The 23446-nt window shown below is 48.1% G+C and overlaps 2 protein-coding genes across 4 annotated transcripts in view; one reads left to right on the top strand and one right to left on the bottom strand.

Annotated features, from left to right (window-relative positions):
* The window catches only part of LOC125706099 (transmembrane protein 255B), a 15668-nt gene extending 4929 nt beyond the window's left edge, over positions 1–10739 (top strand). For both annotated transcript variants that reach the window (XM_048972621.1, XM_048972610.1), the window contains exons 4-9: positions 2010–2099; positions 3138–3218; positions 5405–5490; positions 6379–6544; positions 8811–8954; positions 9753–10739. In XM_048972621.1, coding sequence (XP_048828578.1) covers positions 2010–2099; positions 3138–3218; positions 5405–5490; positions 6379–6544; positions 8811–8954; positions 9753–9971 — 786 coding nt within the window. In that variant the 3' untranslated portion in view covers positions 9972–10739. The remainder of the gene's footprint in view (positions 1–2009; positions 2100–3137; positions 3219–5404; positions 5491–6378; positions 6545–8810; positions 8955–9752) is intronic.
* Positions 10734–23446, bottom strand: gas6 (growth arrest-specific 6). Of its 2 annotated transcripts, none has more exons than XM_048972589.1 (15): positions 22804–23446; positions 22302–22462; positions 19348–19372; positions 19163–19225; positions 17767–17889; positions 16955–17074; positions 16278–16403; positions 15677–15798; positions 15263–15381; positions 14962–15151; positions 14310–14474; positions 12950–13118; positions 12208–12353; positions 11924–12131; positions 10734–11353 (listed from the first exon to the last, which is right to left on the bottom strand). In XM_048972589.1, exons 1-15 carry the CDS (start codon positions 22892–22894, stop codon positions 11202–11204), a joined length of 1980 nt encoding a protein of 659 aa, XP_048828546.1. In that variant the 5' UTR covers positions 22895–23446; the 3' UTR covers positions 10734–11201. The 2 variants fall into 2 exon arrangements, with proteins under 2 accessions (XP_048828546.1, XP_048828553.1); XM_048972596.1 differs by having other exon boundaries at positions 12208–12350.

Below are 23446 nucleotides of genomic sequence, written 5' to 3'. Positions count from 1 at the left end.
GGAGGGGCTCTTTATGAGCGAGCCTCCAGCGCTCTGATCATGTGGACTAATACTGCTGTCAAAACCCATTGTCTGTGACATCATCACCACTGCAGTGGCATCGCATTAAGTCGCGGTCGTTTAAACTGCTCGTTTATATTAATGGGCTTAGAGACGTACTGGTGAGGAGAGGAGGCTCAGTGACTGGAGTCATTACTGCTGGGATCCATATCTGTCACTTGGGCACTTGGGATTTGATTACTTTGGCCCTGTAGTTATAGCAGTTTGCGGGGCTTGATTACTCTGGCCTGATAATGACCCAGTATTGGATTTAATTGATATTCCTAGTGCGATTTTAAGGCAGGTGTGCATTGCAGTGGAAAGAGAACAACCCGGTATGTATTGGTGATTGTTTGTTCCATTGAAGTGGAATATTAGACGTCTCCAACCTTGTACAGGTAGTAGACAACAAAGGATGACATTGACTGAAGGTCACTCAAGAGTGGTTTGGACATAATTGTGATACAGAAGGCGCTCACTTCCTCCAAGTAATTCCTCTCTCTGCTTTCTGGTGGTGCTGGTGGTGGTCTGCATCATTCTTTAATTAGACTTATGATGCTTCAGAGGACCATACATGATAATTTTTTCTCCTGTTGATTGTGTTTCCATTAGATTTGTAAAAATATGGGCATATAATCCTATTCGTTAGTCTGGGAGTAAAATTCTTGGTTTTGTGGAGCAGAAGGTTATTCTTTCGCTTTGGTGGCGTTAGAGAAACATTATGGGGCAGTAAATGCAGCAGTTGGGGGGGGGGCTTACAAGCCGTCAGTGATGACATATTAGAGGTCCATCTGGACCTTTGGCTCAGGAAGGATGATCATCGTTGCAGCTGCTATCTGCTGTCTGCACGCGCCAAGTGAATGGGGTGCCGAGGACCTGCTTTAAATCATAAGAAAAGAGTTCAGTTACCGAAGAATCCAACGGAGGCCTTCATAGATATCCACACCTCTTTGATTAACACAGATATTCAGAAATGTGGAAGTTTTCCGTCTCTCCCAGCATTATTCCTGATTTTTTTTCTAAAAATGGGAGGCATTTTTTATTTACGCAAGTGTTTACAGCTTTTTTTTTAAAGTTTAGCCTGGTTTATTTATAGCCTGATCAATTAATCATTTCTATTAAGTATTTCGATTAAGCTTAATGAGTTAGGCTACTTTGGGCTAAATACAACATGCGTTATTGTGTCATATCTGTAGGTTATTTTTTGGTGATGTTCTCTCAGTGTGGTGAAATGAAATTGTTCCAGCGCATGTTTGGCTCCCCCTCCCCCCCCCAGCCTCTTCAGGGCTATAAATGACACTTACACAGACACACACACACCCTTCCTGCCCCATTGAAAGAACAGCTGTGGTTTTACTTTCCCACTCAGCAGCAATGTGATCTGAGGGTTATGGGCACTGGCACGGTGGCGTTCCTGTCCTCGGACGTGCTCTCGCACACCAGACCCGTAACTCTACTTTGACTGTTTTGGCCGGTCGCCTTCTGACTGTATCCTTCCTGCGTCATACTCTGCACCTTCTTCTGCCTCCCTGTTGGGCAGCTAGTTAGCCGGCTACCTGGGTCCAACCGTCCATAACACACTTCATAGGCCTGAGCCACTTGGTTCTGTTTTCACGTTGGGGACTCCCACAGAGGTAGATGCTGATATTGACAGTACGGCTTCTCAGTTTATATCTGCTTAAGACTGAACTGACATTTCTTTTATAGCGACTGTAGACTTCGACGGGACACATTTTGTTAGGTGATGTTTGAGGTCACGCCCCCAATTACAGGAAGAATGTATGAGTCAGCAGAAATGGAACGGTCAGCCACCTAATTGTAGCACTGAGAGAGCCTGTGTCTGTCATTTTCCTTGGCTGCGGAATTATTTTCCAGCCCTTGGAGTGACTTTACTGCTGTATTTAATCTATTTTGTTCTTTGGTTTTTGTTTTTGAAATGAGCTAAATAAACGAGTGTTCATCCCGTCCAGCTCGTGGCGTCCATCATCTTCGTCAGCCTGGGAGTGATCACCTCCTTCTTCTGCGCCATCGTGGATGGGGTCATCGCTGCGAAGTTCATCGTGAGTAGCGTCCCTTGGCGGAGGAGTGCCTGGCTGCCAGACAGTTGTCTGTTTACGTTGGTCGACCAAGCTCTCCCACGTCTTTCTCCACCTTTTCTTCATGGTCTTGAGAACATTGAGATCAGCAGCCAGTTGCAAACTAAAAGAAAGAAAAAAAAATCCTGTTTTCTCCAGTGGTTGAATGCGCATCACTCACGCTGTGATTGTCACCCCCCCCATCCGCCCCCATCAGTTACTGTGTTTGGCCAGGTTATGACCTTCTGTAGGGATCTGTTATTTGCCGGGATTTGGTTTCATAGATGGTGGGGGGGGGACCGGCAAACAGAATAAACCAATTAAATAATCCATTACCTCCCTTATCTCCTTTCCCCACAAGCTGTAAAATATCATAAACAATCCATGGCCCTAAATCACGGCCGCGGCTGATTTACGATGCGTGTGATTGTGCTGCTCGTGGCCGAGGCTCTGGCTGCTTTCCTGTGAGGATGAGGACCTCTCCTCTGTGAGCGGCCGGGTCAGGACCGGCGTCCATTCCGTTTGTGATGAGGTCAGCAGGCCTATTCTGAGGATTCGGCGCTATAGCTGGCTAGTGTCGATGGACAGTGGTGCAGCCGAAATGACTGTCACCGTGTGGAGTGATGTTAGGACATAGGAGGGGAGCATAAGAGGGGTCATAAGTCATACAGAAGGGATAACCTTATCAGCCAATGACACGTGTTGAATCAGTGAGTGACAGCGGAGGGAAAACACTGGTGGCCAATCAGATTTCAGTTGGGGCTAGATCCCCTGTGTCCCCACCCATGTGTACACCCATGCATGAGACAGCATTTGTATATCAATGGGAATAAATGACAGCACAGTAGTTAATACTTCTGCAACATTCGCAGCAACATCATGTTAATCCTACTGTTTCGCTAAGTCTCTGAGAGTCTTTCCACTCATAATGGGCAATACCATTAGCAGCCAACAGAGGGCAACCAACAGATTCACCCTGCAAAATTAAAGTACGACTACCTCTTTCTCTTTGCCTCTCCTCAGGATAAAAGACCCCTAATGGAGGGAAGGTGTGAGTTCTATGGCAGTGGGCAAGGACAGTCGTATGACACCTATCACACAGAGGTAAGTCTGACACTGGCATTAATGGGGATTGTTATCACATCTCCTATTGGGTGTTGAAAAATCACACAGGCAACCAATATAATTTATTTAAAGCAATGAGTGAGAGAGGATGCTGTAGAGGGTATACGATGCTAAGGGATATGACTGGCAATTGATTTACCCAAAGTGTTGTCACTTTCCCACTGGGATGACCACATAATACCGAAGCCAATTAAGGCATAATGGTCAAAATAATAATATTTTTTTACTTTTTCAGACAGTTTAACTCACTGGTTTTCAGCTTAAAAGAATGACTTGCTGCTGCAGTTCCTAAAAGCAGAATTATGCTTCTTCTGTTTAAAAGACACTAGCAGAATCCATCTTCACCCGCTTCCCTGTTTACAATAAGGCTCCTGATAAGGATCAGGGGCTGGATGCAGTCTCCACGGGGACAAGCAGCTTATGTCTGAATCGGGTCCCAGTGGTTCCGCTCTCACTGCCCGCTCAGCGCTGAGGAAAGGGTGTGAATGTAAGATCGGCTCTCCCACAGCCATTATCCAATCAGTGATTTAGCTACGTGATCTAAATAAAGAAAGTGAAGGATTTATCAATGAATATATTAGAGAGGTGAAATATATTAAGCAGAGATGTAAAACGTTGCTAAAGTGATTGATCTTGTGGGGTCAAAGTCCTGATAGGTATGATGTTGAGATTTCTGTATAAAAAGCAGATGCTTTCATTTAGTGTCACTTCTGGTGACAAATTTTCCCTCAGCTCTGTGTGCTGAGCATTTGAAGCTGTTGTGATTTGTTTACAAAAGGTTTTTTATTTTTGTTGGGGGAACAGCAGTCCTGTACATTTATTCTGAAATTCAACTTGTTGGGGGGGGGGGGGGGGGGGGGGGCAGGGTGTGACTCAGTGGGTCCAAATCCCAGCCTTGGCAGCATAATCTCATCCCCAACAGATCATTTAGCCCTTAACTGTACCCCCAAAATGCCCCCAGGGACGCTGTACTCAGCCCCCCAGCTTCACCCTCAGTTGTGTGTGTGTGTATGCATGCAGCTTCAAAGGAGAGCAATAAGGGATTTGCAAAAAGAATTGTTCCAATGTACCTGAACTTGTGCAAATGGTAAGTAAACCATCATTTCAGTAAATTTTATTGAGGAATGGATTAGGATTATGGATTAGGGGGCTTGGAGGGAGTCTTTGCATTATTATTATTATTATTATTATTATTATTATTAGCATCATCATCACCATACGGCACTATAAGAATTGAACATTCAGAGTTGTGAGTCTTTCCCTGAAAGTTCTCACCCTGAGTGGGTCGTTCTTTGACGCAACATTTCTCTCCGCTGTAATTCTAAATGCAGATAAGTGCTGGCCTGAGGCTGGTGAACCATGAGTGTCTCCTAATGTCTAATAGACACCTTAGTTAATTTTGTCGGCTGTTTAATTAAAGATTTCTTCATTATTTCCTTGGCTGGAATGACCTTGTCTCTGAGTATTACCATTATTGGTTGGATACTGAGGTATTATTATGGATTTTGTTTTCTTTCTGTAATACAAGCTGATGGCTTTTAATAGTTAGAACTACACAAATAAGTCTTATATGAAGCATAAAACTAAATAACTTTATTGATTTCAAAATACCAGATTAATTTTTAATTTATAAGAAATAAGAGTTATAGTGTGTATAAAGATTTGTGTGTCTCTTTCCAAAAACAATATACTGGGTAATCAAAACGGGGAATTGTCTGCCCTGGGTCTTTTTTCTCCTTGGTCTGGTGGTCTTGATTGCCTTTAGGAGGCTGGCAGTGGCCTGCAGCTGTTCAGGGTGGACTGCTGCCCTCTGGTGGACTTTTGTCATTTTAGCCATTCCATTCCCAGCAAATTCTGTTCTCATCTTGAGGGTGCTTTATAATCCCACTGAGCTGGCATTGTGCAAAACATATGCGCTGTGGGCTTTAATCATCACTTCATGCTGCCACACTGTCCTCCAATCCAGGGATTTGACCTAGCAGCCATACTGTCAATGTTGTGGAAAAAATCTGCCACACTGTGAAACTGAAAAGCAGAGCTGTACTAATCATTGTTTCTGATAACATTTGCTTAGCAGGCTGCGGCAGGTTTATATGAAAACTAGCTGGAATATGAAAGCTGCTGGAATCCCCACCTCTCGTCCCTCCCGCTCTCGCCCCCTACAGGTGACGTGCTACTCCTACAACAGCAAGTGTAAGGTCAGGATAAAGAGCAACACCTGTTATTGCTGTGACCTGCACAGCTGCGGCAGGTGAGGCGGGTGGTGGCGGGGAGCGGGTGTGCAGATGTCCGGGCTGTTGAACAACTGCCCTACAAACGCAGTGAGCTTGTCTGGCCAGCTGACGTCAAAATATCAGTGTCTGGGTGCTACGTTTGTGGGTTTGACCAGCTGGAGCAGCTGCTCTTTGCTCTGAGAGCATGAGGTGTTTATGTAAAAGGCTGGTCAAGGGGCCAGACAAAGAGAAAAACAGCGAGTTCCCAGTTTACCGGACAAATGATTTCTGCGCGTTTTGGAAATTTCAAATTGTATTTGAGGCAAAACGAAAATGGTGTAACTGTGATTTCATCTGTTTTGATTTGGTTTTGTGCTGTTTTGGTCAGATTATATCACATTTCAAGATATGTATTACATATTTTAAAAAATTGCCTAAAATAAGAAGCCATTGTCGGTAAGACAAGAGCATAACAAAACTAAAAACCAGAACAGGCCACTGGTATTAAGGATATGATAAAGAAATCACATTAGCACAGGAAAAAAAGAAAGAACTCCATCTCAGTCAAGCATTATCTTAAAAATAACTTTGCTTTGGGTGAGAGTTTGTTGAAAGTCTAGCTAAGTGTCAGAACGGGGGAGCGTGTGGCTTAGCGGGTCAGGACACTCTGCTTCTGATCGGAAGGTCGGTGGCTCACATCCCAGGGTCAGCAGAGTGATGTCACTTTTGGGTCCTTGAGCAAGGCCCTTAACCCCCCCCCCCCCCCCCCCCCAATTTGCTCCTGCTTTTCTTGGAAATGTATGTCACTAGATAAAAGGTTCTGCTAAGTAAGAAAGATGTAATATAAGTGTTTTTTTAAGTGTGGTTAGTGCTGCAGGCCTGTGGTTTGGGTGCCAGTTTAGAGGGGCACTCTCTTCCCCCCACAGTGAGTACCACTCGCAGTACTATGAGTACACGGGCGTGAGCAGCTGCGGGGACGTGATGCACCTGTACCGCCTGCTCTGGGCTGCTGTCGTGCTCAACGTCCTCAGCGTTTTCCTGGGCATCGTCACAGCCGCCATCCTGGGGGCCTTTAAGGACATCGTGCTGCAGGTGGGCCCTACAGCTGTCGCCCTCACACACCCCCCTCTAGGGCCCCCATGGGCATCTGCCCAATGCACACAGCTGTGGTCACTCGGCCATGTAATCCTCAACCTCAAAACACCCACTTCTGTTTTCTCCCAGAACTGAAAGTGTTTCTATCTTTCAGTCCGTCATAATTGATTATGTCTTATTTACATATATTCATGATCTTATTAATTATCCATTGTTATCCATACCTTTCCCATTTTATCACAAAATTATTTCAATGTATTTTTTTTTTTTTGGAGGGGGGATGCTGCTAGTCAGATACATCATATGGACAAAATTACTGGGGCACGCCTCTTAATCATTGAATTGAGGGGTTTCATTCAGACCCATTGCCACGGGTGTATAAAATCAAGCACTTACCCAACCAGTCAGGTTTACAAAATTTTGTGAAAGAATTGGTCGTTCTGAAGAGTTCAGTGAATTCAAGCGTGGTACTATTGTGGTATCGCACGGTGCACACCTTTGCAATAAATCAGTTTGCGAAATTTCTTTCTTGCTAGATATTCCACGGTCAACTGTAAGTGGTATTATTGCAATGTGGAAGCGTTTAGGAACAGCAGAATCTCAGGCACAAGGTGGCAGACCACATAAAGTTACGGGGGGGGGGGGGGGGGGGGGCGGTCGCTGAGTGCTGCTCGCCACTGCTCTCTTGACTAATGGATTTTGGCTTCCATGGCCGCGCAGCTGCATGCAAGTCTCAGATCACCGAGCATAATGCCAAACGTCGGATGGAGTGGTGTAAAACATGCCACCACTGGACTCTGGAGCAGTGGAAACGTGTTCTGTGGACCGGTGAATCACATTTCTGTCTGGCAGTCTGATGGATGAGTCTAGGATTGGTAGATACCAAGAGAATGTTACCTGCCTGACTGCGTTGTGCCACCTGTAAAGTTTGGTGGAGGAGGGATAATGGTATGGGGATGGTTTTCAGGGGTTGGGCGCCTTAGTTCCAGTGAAGAGAATTTTTAATGTTTCAGCATACAAAGACATTTTGGACAATTCTATGCTTCTAACTTTGTGGGAACAGTTTGGGGGAACAGTCCAGCATGACTGTACCCCAGCACACAAAACAAGGTCCATAAAGACATGGATGGGTGAGTTTGGTGTGGAAGAACTTGACTGTTCCACAGAGAACCCTGACCTCAACCCCCTCAACACTTTTGGGATGAACTAGTATGGAGATTGTGAGCCAGGCCTTCACGTCCAACATCAGTGCCTGACCTAGCAAATGCTCTTCTGCATGAATGGGCAAAAATTCCCACAGATACACTCAAAAAACTTCTACAAAGCCTTTCCAGATGAGTGGCAGCTGTTGCAGCTGCAAAGGAGGGACCAACTGCATATTAATGCCTGTGGATTTAGAATGGAATGTCATACAAGTTCCTGTAGGTGTAATGGTCAGGTGTCCCAATACCTTTGTCCATATACTGTACCTTGGATGTCATCTTGTTAAAACATTCTGGGGAAAAATAAAAATCAATAAATCCATGGATAATAGTATGGACAGATTTCCTTAAAATCAGATCTCCATATCCTATCCAATGCCAAATCTATACTTATAATGTTGACTCTATGGTGTCAAATTCAAATACAAAATTAAATTTGTCCTAGTGCTCTGTGACCAGCTTTTTCAGAAACGCCCATTTCTCATAACCCTGACTTCGATTTTATTATCGTCACAGCAAATTCTTTTTCCACGGGCCAGTTAGGCAGTGTGATGCATCGCCTGGCAGTAAATGATCACATAGCAGCCTCTTCACTGTCTGTGTAAAAGCAGATTTACAGGCGCTGACACAAAGTTTTGCCTGTTAAAGGGTTTTTACTTTTATCTGAGTGCTGGGGTGAAGCATGCTTCACTTATCGCAGCACTAGCCTTTCGGCTGGCTGTAGCTTATCACCACCCATCCTCCTCTTTCCTCGGGTTGCAGGGGAGGGGTTTAACAGGGGATTGCACAACACACACGCACACACTGAACCCTGTACTGTTCCGTGCCCCAAAACACTATATATGGTGTTTATGACACACTGAGTGTTTTCCTCTAATGTCAAGTAGTATAACCAAATACTGACTTTTCCAGATGGAGTCTATCCTAAATCATGCTAAAGGCCTCTTGGACCCCCCCCTCCTTGTTTCTCTTCAGATGGGTGGGGGGCAATTGAGCCAATAGGTCGGCACTGTTGATTATCGCTGTCCCTCCTGTCTTGTGACGTGTGCTTTTCTTCTTAGAATTCGGCCCCCCCAACATGTCCCAGTCCTGTACCGCCGCCCCACATCCTGTACAACCCCACACAGCACGTGCTGACGTACGCTGGATTCTGCCCTTCCACCCAGGCACTGCCTTCCTACCCCAATTACCCCTTACCACTGCAGGTATGTTATCTGCCTCCCACGACCTCGTCACCCTCTGTGAAGCTCTAAAGCTGAAATAGAGCATGTCTCTTCCTCATGCGTGGTCACCTCGCATCCTGCATCATCCCCCACGGACTCTTTGGGGAGCAATGAGTCGTACCTCATGGCCACACGGGGGGGCAGTGAAACTCAAACCGATGAGTTTGTCCGCACTGCAGGGAGCCTTAACAACGCTTAGTCTATAAATCAGGGCCCTGGCTACCCCAGCAATGAACTCCCCCCCCGCAGTCTGGTAGGAGGTCTCGCAGCATCTCACGCTGACTGTCAGATTCAGGAACAGCTTCTTTCTCCAGGCTATGCACATTTCCAACATCCATGTTACCCCTGACAGTCACAGCCACGGTACATGCATTTTATAGACGTGTTACTGCACTTTATCAGCCACTGACTGCATGTCGTCCAGTTTTGGACGGTCTTATTGTTCTGCAGACTCTGTATCGTCTTACCCCGTCTTTAGACTTTTTCGGAACTGAATCCTACTGAATGACTAAGCATTGAAGTGCTCCTGTTGCACGTAGACAATAAAGATCTTGAGTTTTGGACAATCAAACCAATTAAGGTACCAGTCTAATAAATAAAAAACAAAAAGCTCTCTGGCTTACGTTCCGAAAAATCGTAAGGCAAAAATGCATTTTAATAGACACCTAAACTAACAAGCATCATAGCCTAGCTTAGGCTACCTTAAACATGCTTAGAACCGAGGTTTCCCCTTTTCCCTTTGATTCGACCCATAGAATATTCCCTCTCTGCCTCCTGCAGCACCACAGTGTATACCAACCCCCCCCAGCAGCACCGGCAGCGACACCGCTGGGCCAGGACGCCCCCACACCCCCCTCGGAGAACAACCAGCCTCCCTCCCAGGTTCCATCCCAACCCTCGTCACAAGCCTCCTCCAGCTACACGCTGACCCCCAGCACCCCTGCCTACATCGGCACGTCATACGGGGGGTGTGAGAAGCCACCTCCGTATGCCTGCTGAGCCAAGGGCCCACCTACACCTGGGGAGAACCGCCCCCGGCCCACTTAGCCACCACTGACAGAACCCAGCCCCATTGCCCGTCCGCACTGGTGTCTGCAAGACGGAGAACCCGCCTGTATCATGTGCAGGGGGGGGCCCCCAACCCAACGTCAAACCCAGGACACCCTCCTCTAGGCTTCACGCGACGTGGGACGGGTTCCAAGGCCACCCCACACGACTGGCCGGTATCATCCTTACCTCAAGGTGTCATTATAAACAGTGCATTTAAAATATCTCGCGCTTAGACTCGCTACAGCCATAAGACGAGTCAAAGCTCAGCCTTCATCGATGAAGTAGGTGATTTAATTAGAACGGGACACTTGAGAGCACGACCGACTTTTCGGCAGAATCTAGCCAGTTCTTAAAACGTATGATCTTAACCTGCTCACTGGCTTCCTGATGTGAAAGATTTTTCAACCCCAGAACCAAATCTGCCCCTTGTCTGAAACCTCAAGTGAGAGCTAAAGTACCTTTTACTACGTTAAGCAGTTTCAGCAAATCACACACGTATGTAGAGTTGTAATTCTTGTAGTTGTAATGCTGAAATGGTCTAAATATTATGAGTGCTTAAACTTTGGGAAATGGACTGTAATTTACTGGGTTATCTATGCATGGTTAATCAGTTGCTTCCGGTAGGTGTGTTTAATAATAACTAACTAACTATACTTCCAAAAGAATACCAGTAATGAGTGTGCCATCAGGGAAGGACTGGACGAGAGCGTCGCCTGTTAACCATCTTTATTTTTAATAGCGTTTCAGTTTGGCATTTTTGGGAGGGGGGGGGCAGGGATTCTCATCAGGACAAACATTGTTTAAAATGTACAAACACAAAGATTAAAAAAAAAGTCTTAAATATGAAAAATGTTGTTGACAGTGACTAAAACAGAATAAGTGAAAATATACAATTTGTGTGTTAGTGACTTATTATGTACCCCTGTCAGACTTAAAGCCAAATTCATAGAAGGTAAGTCCTATTTTTTTTAAAGCATTGAATAGTACAGTATTTACATATCCAGTATATTACAGCGGACTCCTCCGTAGGCTGTGAAGCAGTGTTTCGCCAATATAAATACACGCCCTGTGTTTCTCTTCACCTCTGGTTTTAATGCATACCTTAAAGGGACACCCGGACTAGTGGGGTAGGGTGAACAGTGGACAGAGAGAGGGGGACCTCACGCACGTGAGACCAGGTTACTGGTGAGCCCCCACTAGGGGGCAGGAGTGAGAGCGGATGTCGTTGTGCTTATGGGTCGCTTCGTCCAGGTTCAACATTTGCCCGTTGATGGTGACGTCCATGCAGCCGGTGTAATATGCGGAGATGGGCGTGGACACCAGGGGGATGTCTGTGGAAAGGTCATAGGTCAACTATTATAGTAACTGTGACATTTACTGCATGCAATTATTACATTCTACTTAAACCCTCTCGGTCAGTGGTTCTCAACCTTTTTGTACCTCGGCCCAATTTTTACCATGCCAGCTCAGTCATGACCCTGTATCAAGTACAGGTCTAAATTAACGTTATGATCAAGCACAGAGTGCACACTGCAATCTATGCCAATCAATGCCTATCGCACAAAAGTGTCACTGAATATTAAGTTAAGCATCTGTGGTTGGGTTTCTTGGATCACTTGAGTGTTCATTAGTTTTGCATTAAGCATTTGCAGATCCAAGACTGGTTTATACAGGTTAATTTTAGGATTGGGACTGGGAAATCTGATCGTGGATCAGCACAGGAGCTTGCTGGTTTTGAAATGCTTACATTTCCAACTCTACCTCGCAACCCTTTCAGAACTTGCCATGGCCTAAATTTGGGTCACGACCCATGGATTGAAAATCGCTGCTCTAGGTTACAACAGTCGGGGTTGTTTCTGATCTATTGGCATGCTTGCTTGGTGCCAAGGGTCTAAGCCCACCTGGTATTCCCCCAAGGAAGGTGCCAACCGGAGAGGAGAGGTCAACGATGTTCTGGTTCAGCCCCGGTTCAGCCTGACCCGCTTGTCCATCCACCTCCAGGTGGACCAGACCTCCCGTGATGGTCACATTCACCAAATGTGTCTCCGAGTCACTCAGTTGTACAGGGAGGCTGGCCACCACTGTGTCACCCACGGCAACAAGGACATGCTGGGGACACACACGGGGAATATTAACCGCCGCACGAGCACAGGCGTAGATACCCGGCTGGGGAGGCCTGCCTCACCTCTTGCCACAGTTTTTTCCCGGGATGGTAGTCGGAGAGGGAGACCGACAGGGGCACGCTGTCTAGCCGGACCAGCGCGAGGAGAAGCCCCAGGGTGGAGGCGGGTCGTAGGTGTACCTGAATGCTCTGCACCGGGGAATCCGCTGCTGGGGAAGGTGGGACCAGAGGCACAATGAATGCGATAAATAGAAAACAAGAGCGAGGTTTTCTCACGCACGTACACTTGTGCTATTCTCACAGTAAGATCCCACTCGCTCGCGCCAACGCTGTTACTAAGAAAACCCTTCAGAAGGTGCTAAGACAGTCTTCAGGAGATCCTTGCAGGGAAGCTGACATCTCTTTAAAGAGGGATGAAAACAGATACATGTGGTCCATGCTTATTATTTATACGTGAATTAGAAGATACTTTTTTCGAATGTGACAGAATTGAGAAAGCAGAATGAGACAGCCCCTGGAGTCAGGGGTCCCAAACCTTTCAGACCATGCCCCCCAGCATAAGTGCCTGAGATTCACAGCTCCCATCTTGTGAGGACTGGTGTCCCCTCAGTAGATCTTGACTCTGACCAGGGGATTCCCCCTCAGTATGTTTACAATGGAATTTTTTCCACTTTAAAATGTTTTTAACATACCGCCGATTCTGGGATTCACACTGGCAACCTTCCGGTCTCAGGCATTGAACCCTAACACACTTGGCAACACTATGCTCAAACTAAGGGCAGGCTAACCCCCCCCCACCACCCACCATAGCTGAGGTTGAAGAGTGCCAAGCCGTTGCCGGGGTAATAGGAGCCCCGGTCCTCGGTGGAGAAACACTGCAGCTTCTCGTTTGAGCGAATGGTCTCCTGGATGGAGGAGTCCTCGCCAGTCAGCCACCTCCACTCCCGCAGGCAGCCGTCCAGGCGGGGGTTCATCTGCGGGTCAGGCGGGAAGGGAGGTTTTATGCAAGCTGGGACACACGGCATGGACAGCAGAAGGCGTAGTGGTTAAGGACGTTGCGTAAACATTAACAGTCCCTTTGCAATGTCAGATCACGAGACAAACATCTCTCTGTATAAAAGACTGCAATTAAACTTCCAATAATTGTTAGGTAAGTGTTCTCATGAGAAAGTGGAACTAACCTGAACTGACATGACCTGAATTCTACATACACCCAGGTCCTGTCCTCTCTCTCTCTCTCTCTCTTGTTTACACGTCTTCTTGAGACTTACTGTTAAACTATCCCAGACTGAATACACAGAAAAAGTGCGAGACTGCCTTCGTTCAGGCTGGGGGGAGCGGGGGGAAATAAATAAATAAAAAACACCAAAGACTCGATCCCAGAAAAGGTCTAAAAACCAATAAATATAGAAAAATAATTGTCCCAGCCAATTCTTTTTTTCCTCAACAAGAATGTATGTGGGGGAGAAAGTATGATGTGTTACTGGTGAAAATCTCTCCCTAAGGACTGCCCCCCCATTGGAAATTTTGTGTAGCCTAGACTAAAATCAATGAGCAGCTTGTCCCCGACAGTGTGGTTACACTGAGCAGCTCAGCAGGTCCTTACAGAACTGACCAACCTCATATGTCCTTACAGAAAGCATGCTTCACCATAAACTATGCATTTTACACAGAATGTTCAATCTTAACCCTACGTGTACTTGGAGGAGACACCAGGGCTGGGCTCAGCCCCCACTGACAAATCGCTCATGTGCTGATTGCAACAAGGGTTTTAAAACCGTATTAAAACCGTATTCTGTACAGCATGATCGGCATTTCCCAGTATCTAAGAAATTTAAGTGCTTTGACTACAGCCGAGAATAATCACAGCTAACTCCCAGATTACTTCGAGTGCTTCCTGGAGAGTTCGGTTTGCTGCGCATCGGCTGCCAAAACCATTTTCCATTGCCTGTAGTGGCCAGAGTGTTTGCAGCACCGATGGGCTCCGTTACGGCTTGTTCCGTTTTCCCAGGTCCGTTATAAACGTCTTTATTTATTCAGGATCGGGATCCAAGATGACATCATCCCCTCCTCCAGTTTACATGGTGTTTCCATGGCGACTGAGGTACAGGCTCACTTGGTTTACAGTATAAACAAGCCCCCCCCCCCCCCCGATTGGCGCTCACCTTGCTCAGCAAGCCGGCCTCTCTGAACGGTACCCCCCCAACGGTGAGGTTGAGCTCGTGCATGCCCTTCCTCAGCGTGAAGAGATCCCCATTCACCGTTATCTTCATCACAGCCTCCCGGTCGATCTTGATGACCAGGCTCCGGCCCTGCTCCTCTACAGAGATCTATCCCAACCGCAAGTCAAGATTCCACGCTTCGGTTAGAGTGAATGCGAATAAGAGGCCACTTCATAATTCCATTCAATTTATCCTTATATAGTGTCTTTCACAACATAATCGCCCCGATCTGCTTTACATGGGTCTGTTGTGATTCACAACAGCATCATTAAAATGGAACAATACGTAAACTGAGACAAAGACATAAAATTAACTGAAACAGGACAGTCTGCTCTTATTTTAGTTCATTACTGACAACATCCCTACAAAACTAACCTGGAGAGATGTCAGGATCAGAATCAAAAAGATATTTATTGGCCAAGAATGTTAAAAAGGAATTTGTCTCAGTGGGTGTGCCTCAGAATAATATACAACATGAAACACGATATACACATGAATTATGCACACAACACTAGACTACAGTCCAAAGCCTGATTAATCTAATGTAAAACTAAATGGCAAATTACACATCTGACCACTAGGTGGCACCTCTCACCTTATGCCACTGTCCATCGCTGACCACGGGTCCGCTGCTGGTCACCCGGCTCACTGGTCCGTACTTCAGCTGCAACTCCAGCTTCCCGTTATGCGTGGCCAGCACGATCCACGAGCTGTTCTGATGGCCCCCCGCAAAGAAAATGACCCCCTCCGGATCATAGGTCTTGAGGTCGAACTCGGCGCTGAAGCTGCAACGCAGGAGGTGCCGGGGCGTCATGAATGGCAGCCATGCAGGTGCAGCGCCTTGCCCCTAGGTGGTGCTGCACAGGAACTCAGAGTGAACTGGGAGCGGCTCTCACCCGGTCTGGACCTTTCGCCGGAAGCGGAGGCGGATGACAGGAGAGCCGCTAAACATGCGGCCCAGGTAAAGGGAGCGCGAGTTCCTCTTAAGGCCAAGGAGGGGCCTAGGTTCGATGGGCTTGGGGTGGAGCCACAATGGGAGGGGTTATCATACATCGTCAAATCAGAGTGGCCCGCTTAAAACGCGGTTTATTAGTGTCTACTGGATTTAACAGCACAGTTATCGGAAGAGTGTGAAGTCTCCCATTATGAGGCAAGGGGGGGGCGAAGGGGTGCTGCCAAGGAGGAAATGGACAACACGCTTGATGGGAATACCAGGGGTTAGGTCTGCTCATCATTGGAAAGTGAATTTCATAAAAACAGTTGTGTGTGTGTGTGTGTGGGGGGGGGGGGTTCATGGAAAGGTCAGTCACCTCGCAAGCACTCCAGTTCTGCGCCAGCTTCAGACCCCGTCGGCCGTCACAGTAGCAGCTGAACCCCCCCGGAATGTTCACACACTCCCCGGAGCACACCGGTGACTCGCACTCGTCCACATCTGCCAGGCGAGGAGAGCGGGGGGGGGGGGGGTCAGACGATCAGAGACCAACAAGCCTCCAAAGAAAGCCTCCCTTCCTCATTCAACAGGAAGCCAGATCCTACTCTGTAGCGGTACTCTGTATGTTGTTATTGGTGTGTGGATGCAGGCCCAGGCTTGCAGGAGCTATTTACTACAAATATTCAAATACCATCTTCCACGCCCGTTCCCAGATAACATTCCAAGAAATCTCATGCTGTATCGGTTTCTTTTTGACACACTGGTAATAGGGCCAGGATTTATGTAACAGAGGATGGGGTTTGCTGCCTTGCGGTCCTCTATGGGACAGGATTTGAAGCTAGTGAGCTCAGTGCATGTCCAAAACATCGGCAAGACAAAGACAGCGGCAACTCAAACATACCCCATGCACGAGCACGCAGTCTGTAGAAGCCAGCATGACCTGTGTGTGACACGCGTATGCCCACGTGATGCGGACTCACCCAGGCAGGACTTGGACACGTTGTCGTACACAAAGCCCTCCTCGCACAGGCACTGGTAGCCCCCGGGAAGGTTCTCGCACCGTGCTGTGCCACAAACCTCGGGGGTGACCACACACTCATCCACGTCTGTGGGACAGGGGGGGTGGTCCATTAGTTGGGAGGGGTGATTCCACTGGCACCATTAGCGGGGACGGTTTCCATGCCAGAAAAACCACACCGATCTCGCAGTCGATAGCACATTCTGTTAATACTCGTCTTCATTGAATTTGAGAGGTTAAATGGCGGTAAATGAACACCAGCTGACTCGGACACCGGGGGAACCTGCTTGACGTTGGCGGACCCGTCCAGGAAGTGGTACTGCCTTGCGTGAAGCTTTTGTTTACATGGTGTAACATTCTGGTTAAGCTGATCGACGCGGCTTAGAGCCGGTCAAGACCGGTATGGTGTTTCACTCAGTGCTGGCTGGACATTATAGGAGCATTTCATTATGTTTATGCTTGTGACATTGGGAATGGGGCCACAGGAGCTGTTACCATCTGATACGTGTCATAAAAAAACGAAAATCGCTAATTGTATAATGAGACAGACTGCAGTAAAAACCTGGATACATCTGGCCCTCTCTAAACCGGGAGCCCTGATCTACATAGTCTGTCCACAGGACGAGCAGCCAGACCTACCTGCACACATATGCCGGTCGGCCAGCACGTAACCATCCTGACAGAAGCAGCGGTAACTCCCACGGGTGTTGTTGCAGTTGTGTTCACAGCCAGCATTCTTGTTGTCACATTCATTTATGTCTGCCGGAAGCACAAAGGTCACGTGACACAGACGGCCAATCATGAGAGGAGAGTGTTAAGAGCCGGAACTTGCGATTGGCAGCAGATGTCTCCCAACCCTCGGCGCTAGACTGGGGTGGGGACAGTAATGCAGCTCATTGCAACAAATTAGTCCATTTTATAAACGATTACAGCAAACAGGTTGGTTACTGCTGTTGAGAGACCATAGTTCAGAACTGAATCAATGGTTTCCCAAAACATATTGACACATCTGCTTTGCCACAGGCTGGTCCTCCAATTCAATTCATAGCACTATTTTGTTTGGAGTAAATATCACTCGCACGACAAAAAACAGAAAAACAAGAGTTACTAAGTCAGAGCAAACGTTAACGCTGACATGTGATACATAAACTAGGTGTACAAAATGGGTAGCAATCATGGTTCCCATGCACACTCATACACCAACATCTGTCTTATTGTGGCAATGACGTCTCTGCCTTTGGAAGATGGGAATCTCCTGATATTTAATCACGCTTAAGATGGAACAAAACTCATAACATCGAGTCGCCCATGGACACGAAGATCAGAAGAGCATGTGGAGGAGGAGGACGTCCGTGTCGCCCGAATGTCACTGCACGCCTCACTCTCGCACGGGTGTGTAAACTCGCTGGACCGGGCGTGTGTGCTTGGGCTGCTCGCGGGTTGGCCGGTACCTTCCTCGCAGGTGGCGCCGGTCCATCCGGTGAAGCAGTGACAAACAAAGCTGCCCTTCTTGTCCTCGCAGCGCACAGTCCCCCGCTCGCAACACGGCGATGGGGAGCACTGGTCAGGGATGTCTGGGGGGGGGGGCGCGCGGGGGGGGGGAAGAAAGCCACATGCTGAACATTTCATTTACTGCTAAATCATCCATCTCCTACTATGACACCAGTGATTGGTTTACTGTGCCGTCAATCTGCGGGTTTCCCGTGGACTGCTGCTTCTCATTGGGTCAAACCGAGCTGTGACTGGAAAGTGCACAACGTCACCCCCAAGAATGGGCTTCGACATCTTTATATTTAAATGGGATAAATACCACCAGCAAACTAATCACCACGCAAGCATTTTCCTAACCCTAGAAAAAGTCCTAGTCACCTAACATTTTGTATTCAAGCCATTATACAGCTTCATGTTGTACTCTAGTTTCTCAAAAGAAAAGAAAAAACCTACCTGGCCGGTGGCCCTTTACGAACCGTAAATAAAGCTTCCAAATTCTTAAGAGATTTAGGGTGGATGGGAAGGGATACAAATACATTAAAATACACTGTCAGAAACGGTCTAAATTTCCATTTAATTTACAGCTTGAAAAATTCTTGACTTCTTAACAACAAAATAGCGGCCAGATTCAGCATTTCAAATAAGTCACGTAAAACATTACTTTAATGTGTATTTAAAGCCGGAACTGGGGAGGGACAAGAAAAAAAAACAAACTTTGTGAGCAGACATGGTTGTACCGGCAATGAATAACAGATTTATCATGGATTAATAATGCTCTGGGTTAGTCCGGTTCCAATATAAAAAATTACTGTGGTCTCCATGCAGTACTGGCGTGTCCTTCACTGTAAATACTGCAGATTCCTACAGTGACACATTCTCCCCAGTTTCATACCCAGGAACCCGATAGACCGCGAGACCTTCACAAGGCTTCTGGGCTCTCCTATAATATCCCGTCAAACCCGCTCCTGCCTCGCCTTGCTGAACAAGCCTGGACATGCCTGGGCGGGAGAGCCGCGAGAGGAGGTCCAGTAACACGCTGGGGGAGGAGAGGGGGCAGCCATATATTGGGGAAGATAAACAGGTCCTGTATGGGGGGGGGCTCTCCATGTCACGCGTCTCTGTTTGTAGGCTGTGTCCTTGCGGGGTGCCGAGGCTGCAGTGCTGTCCGCGTGCCCCCTCTCCCCGCCGCAGAGCGCTACTGCAGTGCAGCTCAACGAGGAGCACGAGCGCGCCCCCCCCCCCCCACCCTGCTATTTATAAAACTTGCACACATCCTTGCTGCAGAGGGAATCGGGGGAGCGACAGATAACGTGGGAGTTGGAGAGTAAAAAATAGGGAAAAGCCTGAGGGACTCACTGTGCACACAGGTGATCAGGTCCTGCCTCTTCCCCTCAGAGTCCCCAAACTTGTTTATGCAGTCTGACGCAGAGAGAGAGAGAGACACGGTGGGACCGTCAGTCACGCTCGACCACGACCTCGTCCACGCAAATGCAGACTCATCCTACGTAAGGAGAGCGATCACGGCCATCACGGGCACTTACCCAGATACTTGGGATAGAAGTACTCCTGCAAAAGAGGGAGAACGGAAATGCTGAGAGGGGATCCCAAAAGCGGTGACCTGCCGGAACGCCCGGCGGAGCGCATCTGCGCAAAGTTAGTATTTAGCAGAGCTTAGCCGACGACTCTACCCAGCTGGCCGTTATTCCTAAAGGGCACAGACAATCTCCTTCAGTAATATCGATGCTAGTGGGAGACCAGTTTAGACGTATGGGATTATGGAAATTTCTAGGACTAGAATCAATCTAGATTGAGGTTCTTGAGTCATGGTATAAGTGTGGTGAATCATAACTGCAGTAGCTACACTGAACAGCAGGAGGACCTCAAATCCCCCCAGACAGTATCTGTAGCTCGCAGAACTGAGACCAGGCGAGGGCTCATCCCAGACAGGAGGTCAATCGGGGTGGGGGGTGTGGACCCTGTCAGGGTCACCGGGATGGTCAAGGCGTGGCTTTGAAACTGCAGTGACCCGTTGCAGAATTACGCTCCCCAGAGGGTGACAAACAGCATGCAGCCTCCCTGGAGATGCGCATACACACTTTGCACACCACAGTGCATATAAACACACTGCATGCAGAGCCGAAAGTGCATCCCCGGAGGTTACCTGCCTATCCGGGACTAAAGAGGAGTTGGAAATCTCTTTCACACCAACAAGAGCTCCGTAATGTTTAACAAAAAAAATTGTGCCGACACAGTCTGAGCTGGTTATCGGCATGCAGCCCCCAGTAACACTCTGATATTGCCTGGAATGTGCTGTTTCTATGTGGGTCAGGCTTTACAGTCTAACAAAGCCAAAAAGCCAGTGAGGAATCAAAACAGCAGGCAGGTCTTGCATGCCTGTGTGTGTGGGGGGGGCAAATTCCACAGAGGAACAAAGAGTGAGAACTGCCTGTTTTCCCTTCGCATGAAAAGTAACTCTCTACAGCCTATAGACGGGTATTAAACCAGGGACGTTGTCCCTTTTAAGGGCTCCTCCAGGGCAAACACAATGATTATGTCCTGAGCTGGGAAACTCAGGTCAAAGGCCGGAACAGATCATCATCAAAACAAGGTCATCATTAATTCCACAGCACAGAAAATTTGGGTAAAACAGCCCTTTACTCCTCCTGCCCCCCCAGGCGGAACGTCTAACTCAAGGTCCTCCATCTACGCAGACGTCGCCCTGAGTGACAGCCCGTTTTCCCATCCGCCCATGCCTGCGTCACCATTCCCCCGGGTTTCCCTGTTACGACACGTCTGTGCTTCGTTCTCCTGTGTTGAAGACTCTGAAGACGAAAGTCAGAACAATCCGGCTGCTGTCTGGGTTCCAGCCGTCTGATGAGGCCGTCCGCCAGAATGACGCGGAGGCGGAACCAAGCGGAGTGTCACGTTACGCTATGGATGCCGTGACTTGCAGCAAAAGCTAATCCTACTGCAGAGCCTGCAGGACAGCATTTAATAATAAAGTTTGGCATGACTGCAAGCGAATCCTTGTATCACCACAGCGATCGGAAGCTCTGACCAACCACAGCCCTTGACACTGAACCTCACATGGCACCGTCTACCATGACCCACAAAACATCAGACCTTAGCTGACCCCTTCCTTTTTAAGAAATTTAGCAAATGCTTTTCGTCCACAGCAACGTACAACCGAGACGGCACAGTCAGACAGCCCCTGGATCAATTGGGAGATTAGAGACTTTTCTAGTCTGTCAACTCTGGGATTTGAACCGGCAACCTTGCGATCACAACTGGCTGAGCCACATGTTGTCCTGTCACGACCAGTGACAGGCAAACAGAAGATTACATAACATACACAGACACACAAACAAAAAACTGCGTGACTCTGAGCTCAGGGTCACCTCCCCGCACCGGGTTTACGATTAAACTCCACCAGTGGCACAACACTCATCCTCTTACTTTAAGATGATGCTCGGAGACATTACAGCCTGGAAGCTGCCTGTACTGCATAATCACAGGCCAGCCCCCCCCCCCCAACATTTACAGGATAGGGGGCAGCAGCATGGAACTGGGTCTGATGGGATCTGGCAGGGGCTGGGGGGGCTCTGAAACAGCACTGTGCTGAGGATCAAACGTGAAGGCCACCTGGAAGCACAGCCCCCCCCAGCTTTGGGGTTTACTTGTGTGCCAGGTGGTTCCATGTATCAGATAAGCCTCCGACCGTGAGTCACCCACTCTTAATGAGAGCTCTGCAGATACTCTTCTGACTACAATCCACAAGGGAGGTACAGTAGAACTGCTAAGGTCAACAGTGCTCAAATCTATGGTGTGGGGGGGGTCATCCATAAAGGACAATAAAGGACGACTTTCAGTGAAATCAGCACGCCACATGGAGAGCTGTCAATCAAATTATTTCAACACGGTGACATTCCCACAGGGTCACACGTAAAAATTCTGGATCCCCTGACAAAATGTCACCTTGCCCCCCTCCCCCTCCCTTTTACCTATCAATTTACGCATTCAAGGGCCCTCTGTTTTAAGTGCTGGCCCCCAGAAATCTGTCAGTGTCTTTAACCCCTCTACTGCCCCTGCATACTCCAGACACACCTTACTGCAGCCCTGCTGTACAAGGAAATATCAGCCTAGCTTTAACGCAAACCTCACTGCAGCACTGCTGCCACGACTCTTTAACAAATTTTCTTTTGCAATCACAAAAGAATCTGAAATTTTTAACTATGGTAAAGACAGGTACAAACTCTAAAAATGGGAGGGTCACCATTTAAAAAAAAAAAAAAAAAGATATTCTTTGCCCAAGCATGTACATTTAATCAAAGTGCCGTTTTTGTAGGTCAGAGTAAAAGATACTGTGCCCGTTCCGAAGAAAGGTCATATGGGACTAATAAAACCAAAGAAGCTGCGGTTTGATCCCGTGGCAGTAATTAAAAAATAAAATTTCGGTGTAATGCCTGTAGTCAGTGTGCGGTTTGGGCTCCCTCACCGTCTCCGGGGCGTTCTCAAACACCTCCCGCGCCTCCTCATAGCTGCACCGCTCCTCCACACACTCCCGCTCCAAGTGGCCCTGTTTCGTCTCCTCGAAAACCTGGTAGGCGCGTCTTCCTCGCTTCAGGAACTGGTTCGCCTCCTCCGGCGACAGCGACACTGCAAAAGATTAAGGTGGAAAGAAAATGCATATCGGCGGCTGTTCCAGAAAAAAAAAAACAAGCAAAAACACCCCCTTTTTCCAACCAGCTGCCCTATGCAGCAGTTTGCACCGGGCAGAGCCGTCCCTCATGCCCCCTATGCGGCCGAAGGGAGAAGTGAGGATTCAGCGGGATTCAGGATGCTTCTGTGCGCAGGGGAGGGAATCACAGGAGCGCGGCTGCTTTTCCCGCAGCCAAGTGGAAACGCAACCGGCAAAAGTCAAGCATAAACCCGGACAAAACGAAGAAAAAAACATGCATAGTGAACTGAGCAAATAGAGGTAGATTGAGGATACTTACGCTGCCAGGAGCGGGGAAGCACCAGCAGCAGCAGCAGGAGAACCAGGAGCGGCGGGCATCCCGGCGGAAAGAGAGTCGCAGCCCGCCGCATGTTTGCTTTGCCGGACGGAGAAAGTTTCTCTCTCCCCCCTCCTCCTCCTCCCTGGTTCAGCTGAGTGTGGTGGCCGACAGCCGCAGTAGCTGCATACAGATCAGCGCCTTTTCCCGCACGGCCAGCGGCATTACACAGACACACACGTCGCGGAGATGTCCTCCTTCCTCTTCTTATACTGCCTCCATATTCCTGCGTGTCTCCTTACTGCGGAGCCGGCTGCCCTCGGCGTAATAAAAAAAGATCTTTCCACCGGAGCTCCTTTTCCCCCCTGCCTCTCCTCTTTCTTTCTCCTCCCCCCGTATTAGGGAAAAAAATGGCGTAAAATTAAGGTGATCTACTGTAGTCACTCCTAACTGAGCGTCTATGGTACCGCCCTCTTAAAAAGCCTGTCAAATTATCCCGAATGACGCACCGTTTCCCTGCCCATTTAAAAACACGCCGCTTAAAATCGGAAATATTTAGCCTCAGACCGTGAGGAGAGGAGAGGTGACCATCCCCCGTCCCGGCAGTCACGCCATCCATCCATCACACGCAAAGTCGGCATCAGTT

The sequence above is a fragment of the Brienomyrus brachyistius genome, chromosome 1 (assembly GCF_023856365.1).
Source record: "Brienomyrus brachyistius isolate T26 chromosome 1, BBRACH_0.4, whole genome shotgun sequence".
Lineage (NCBI taxonomy): Eukaryota > Metazoa > Chordata > Actinopteri > Osteoglossiformes > Mormyridae > Brienomyrus > Brienomyrus brachyistius.
Note: the sequence above shows the minus strand (reverse complement) of the source record. Positions and strands in the feature narration are given on the sequence as shown.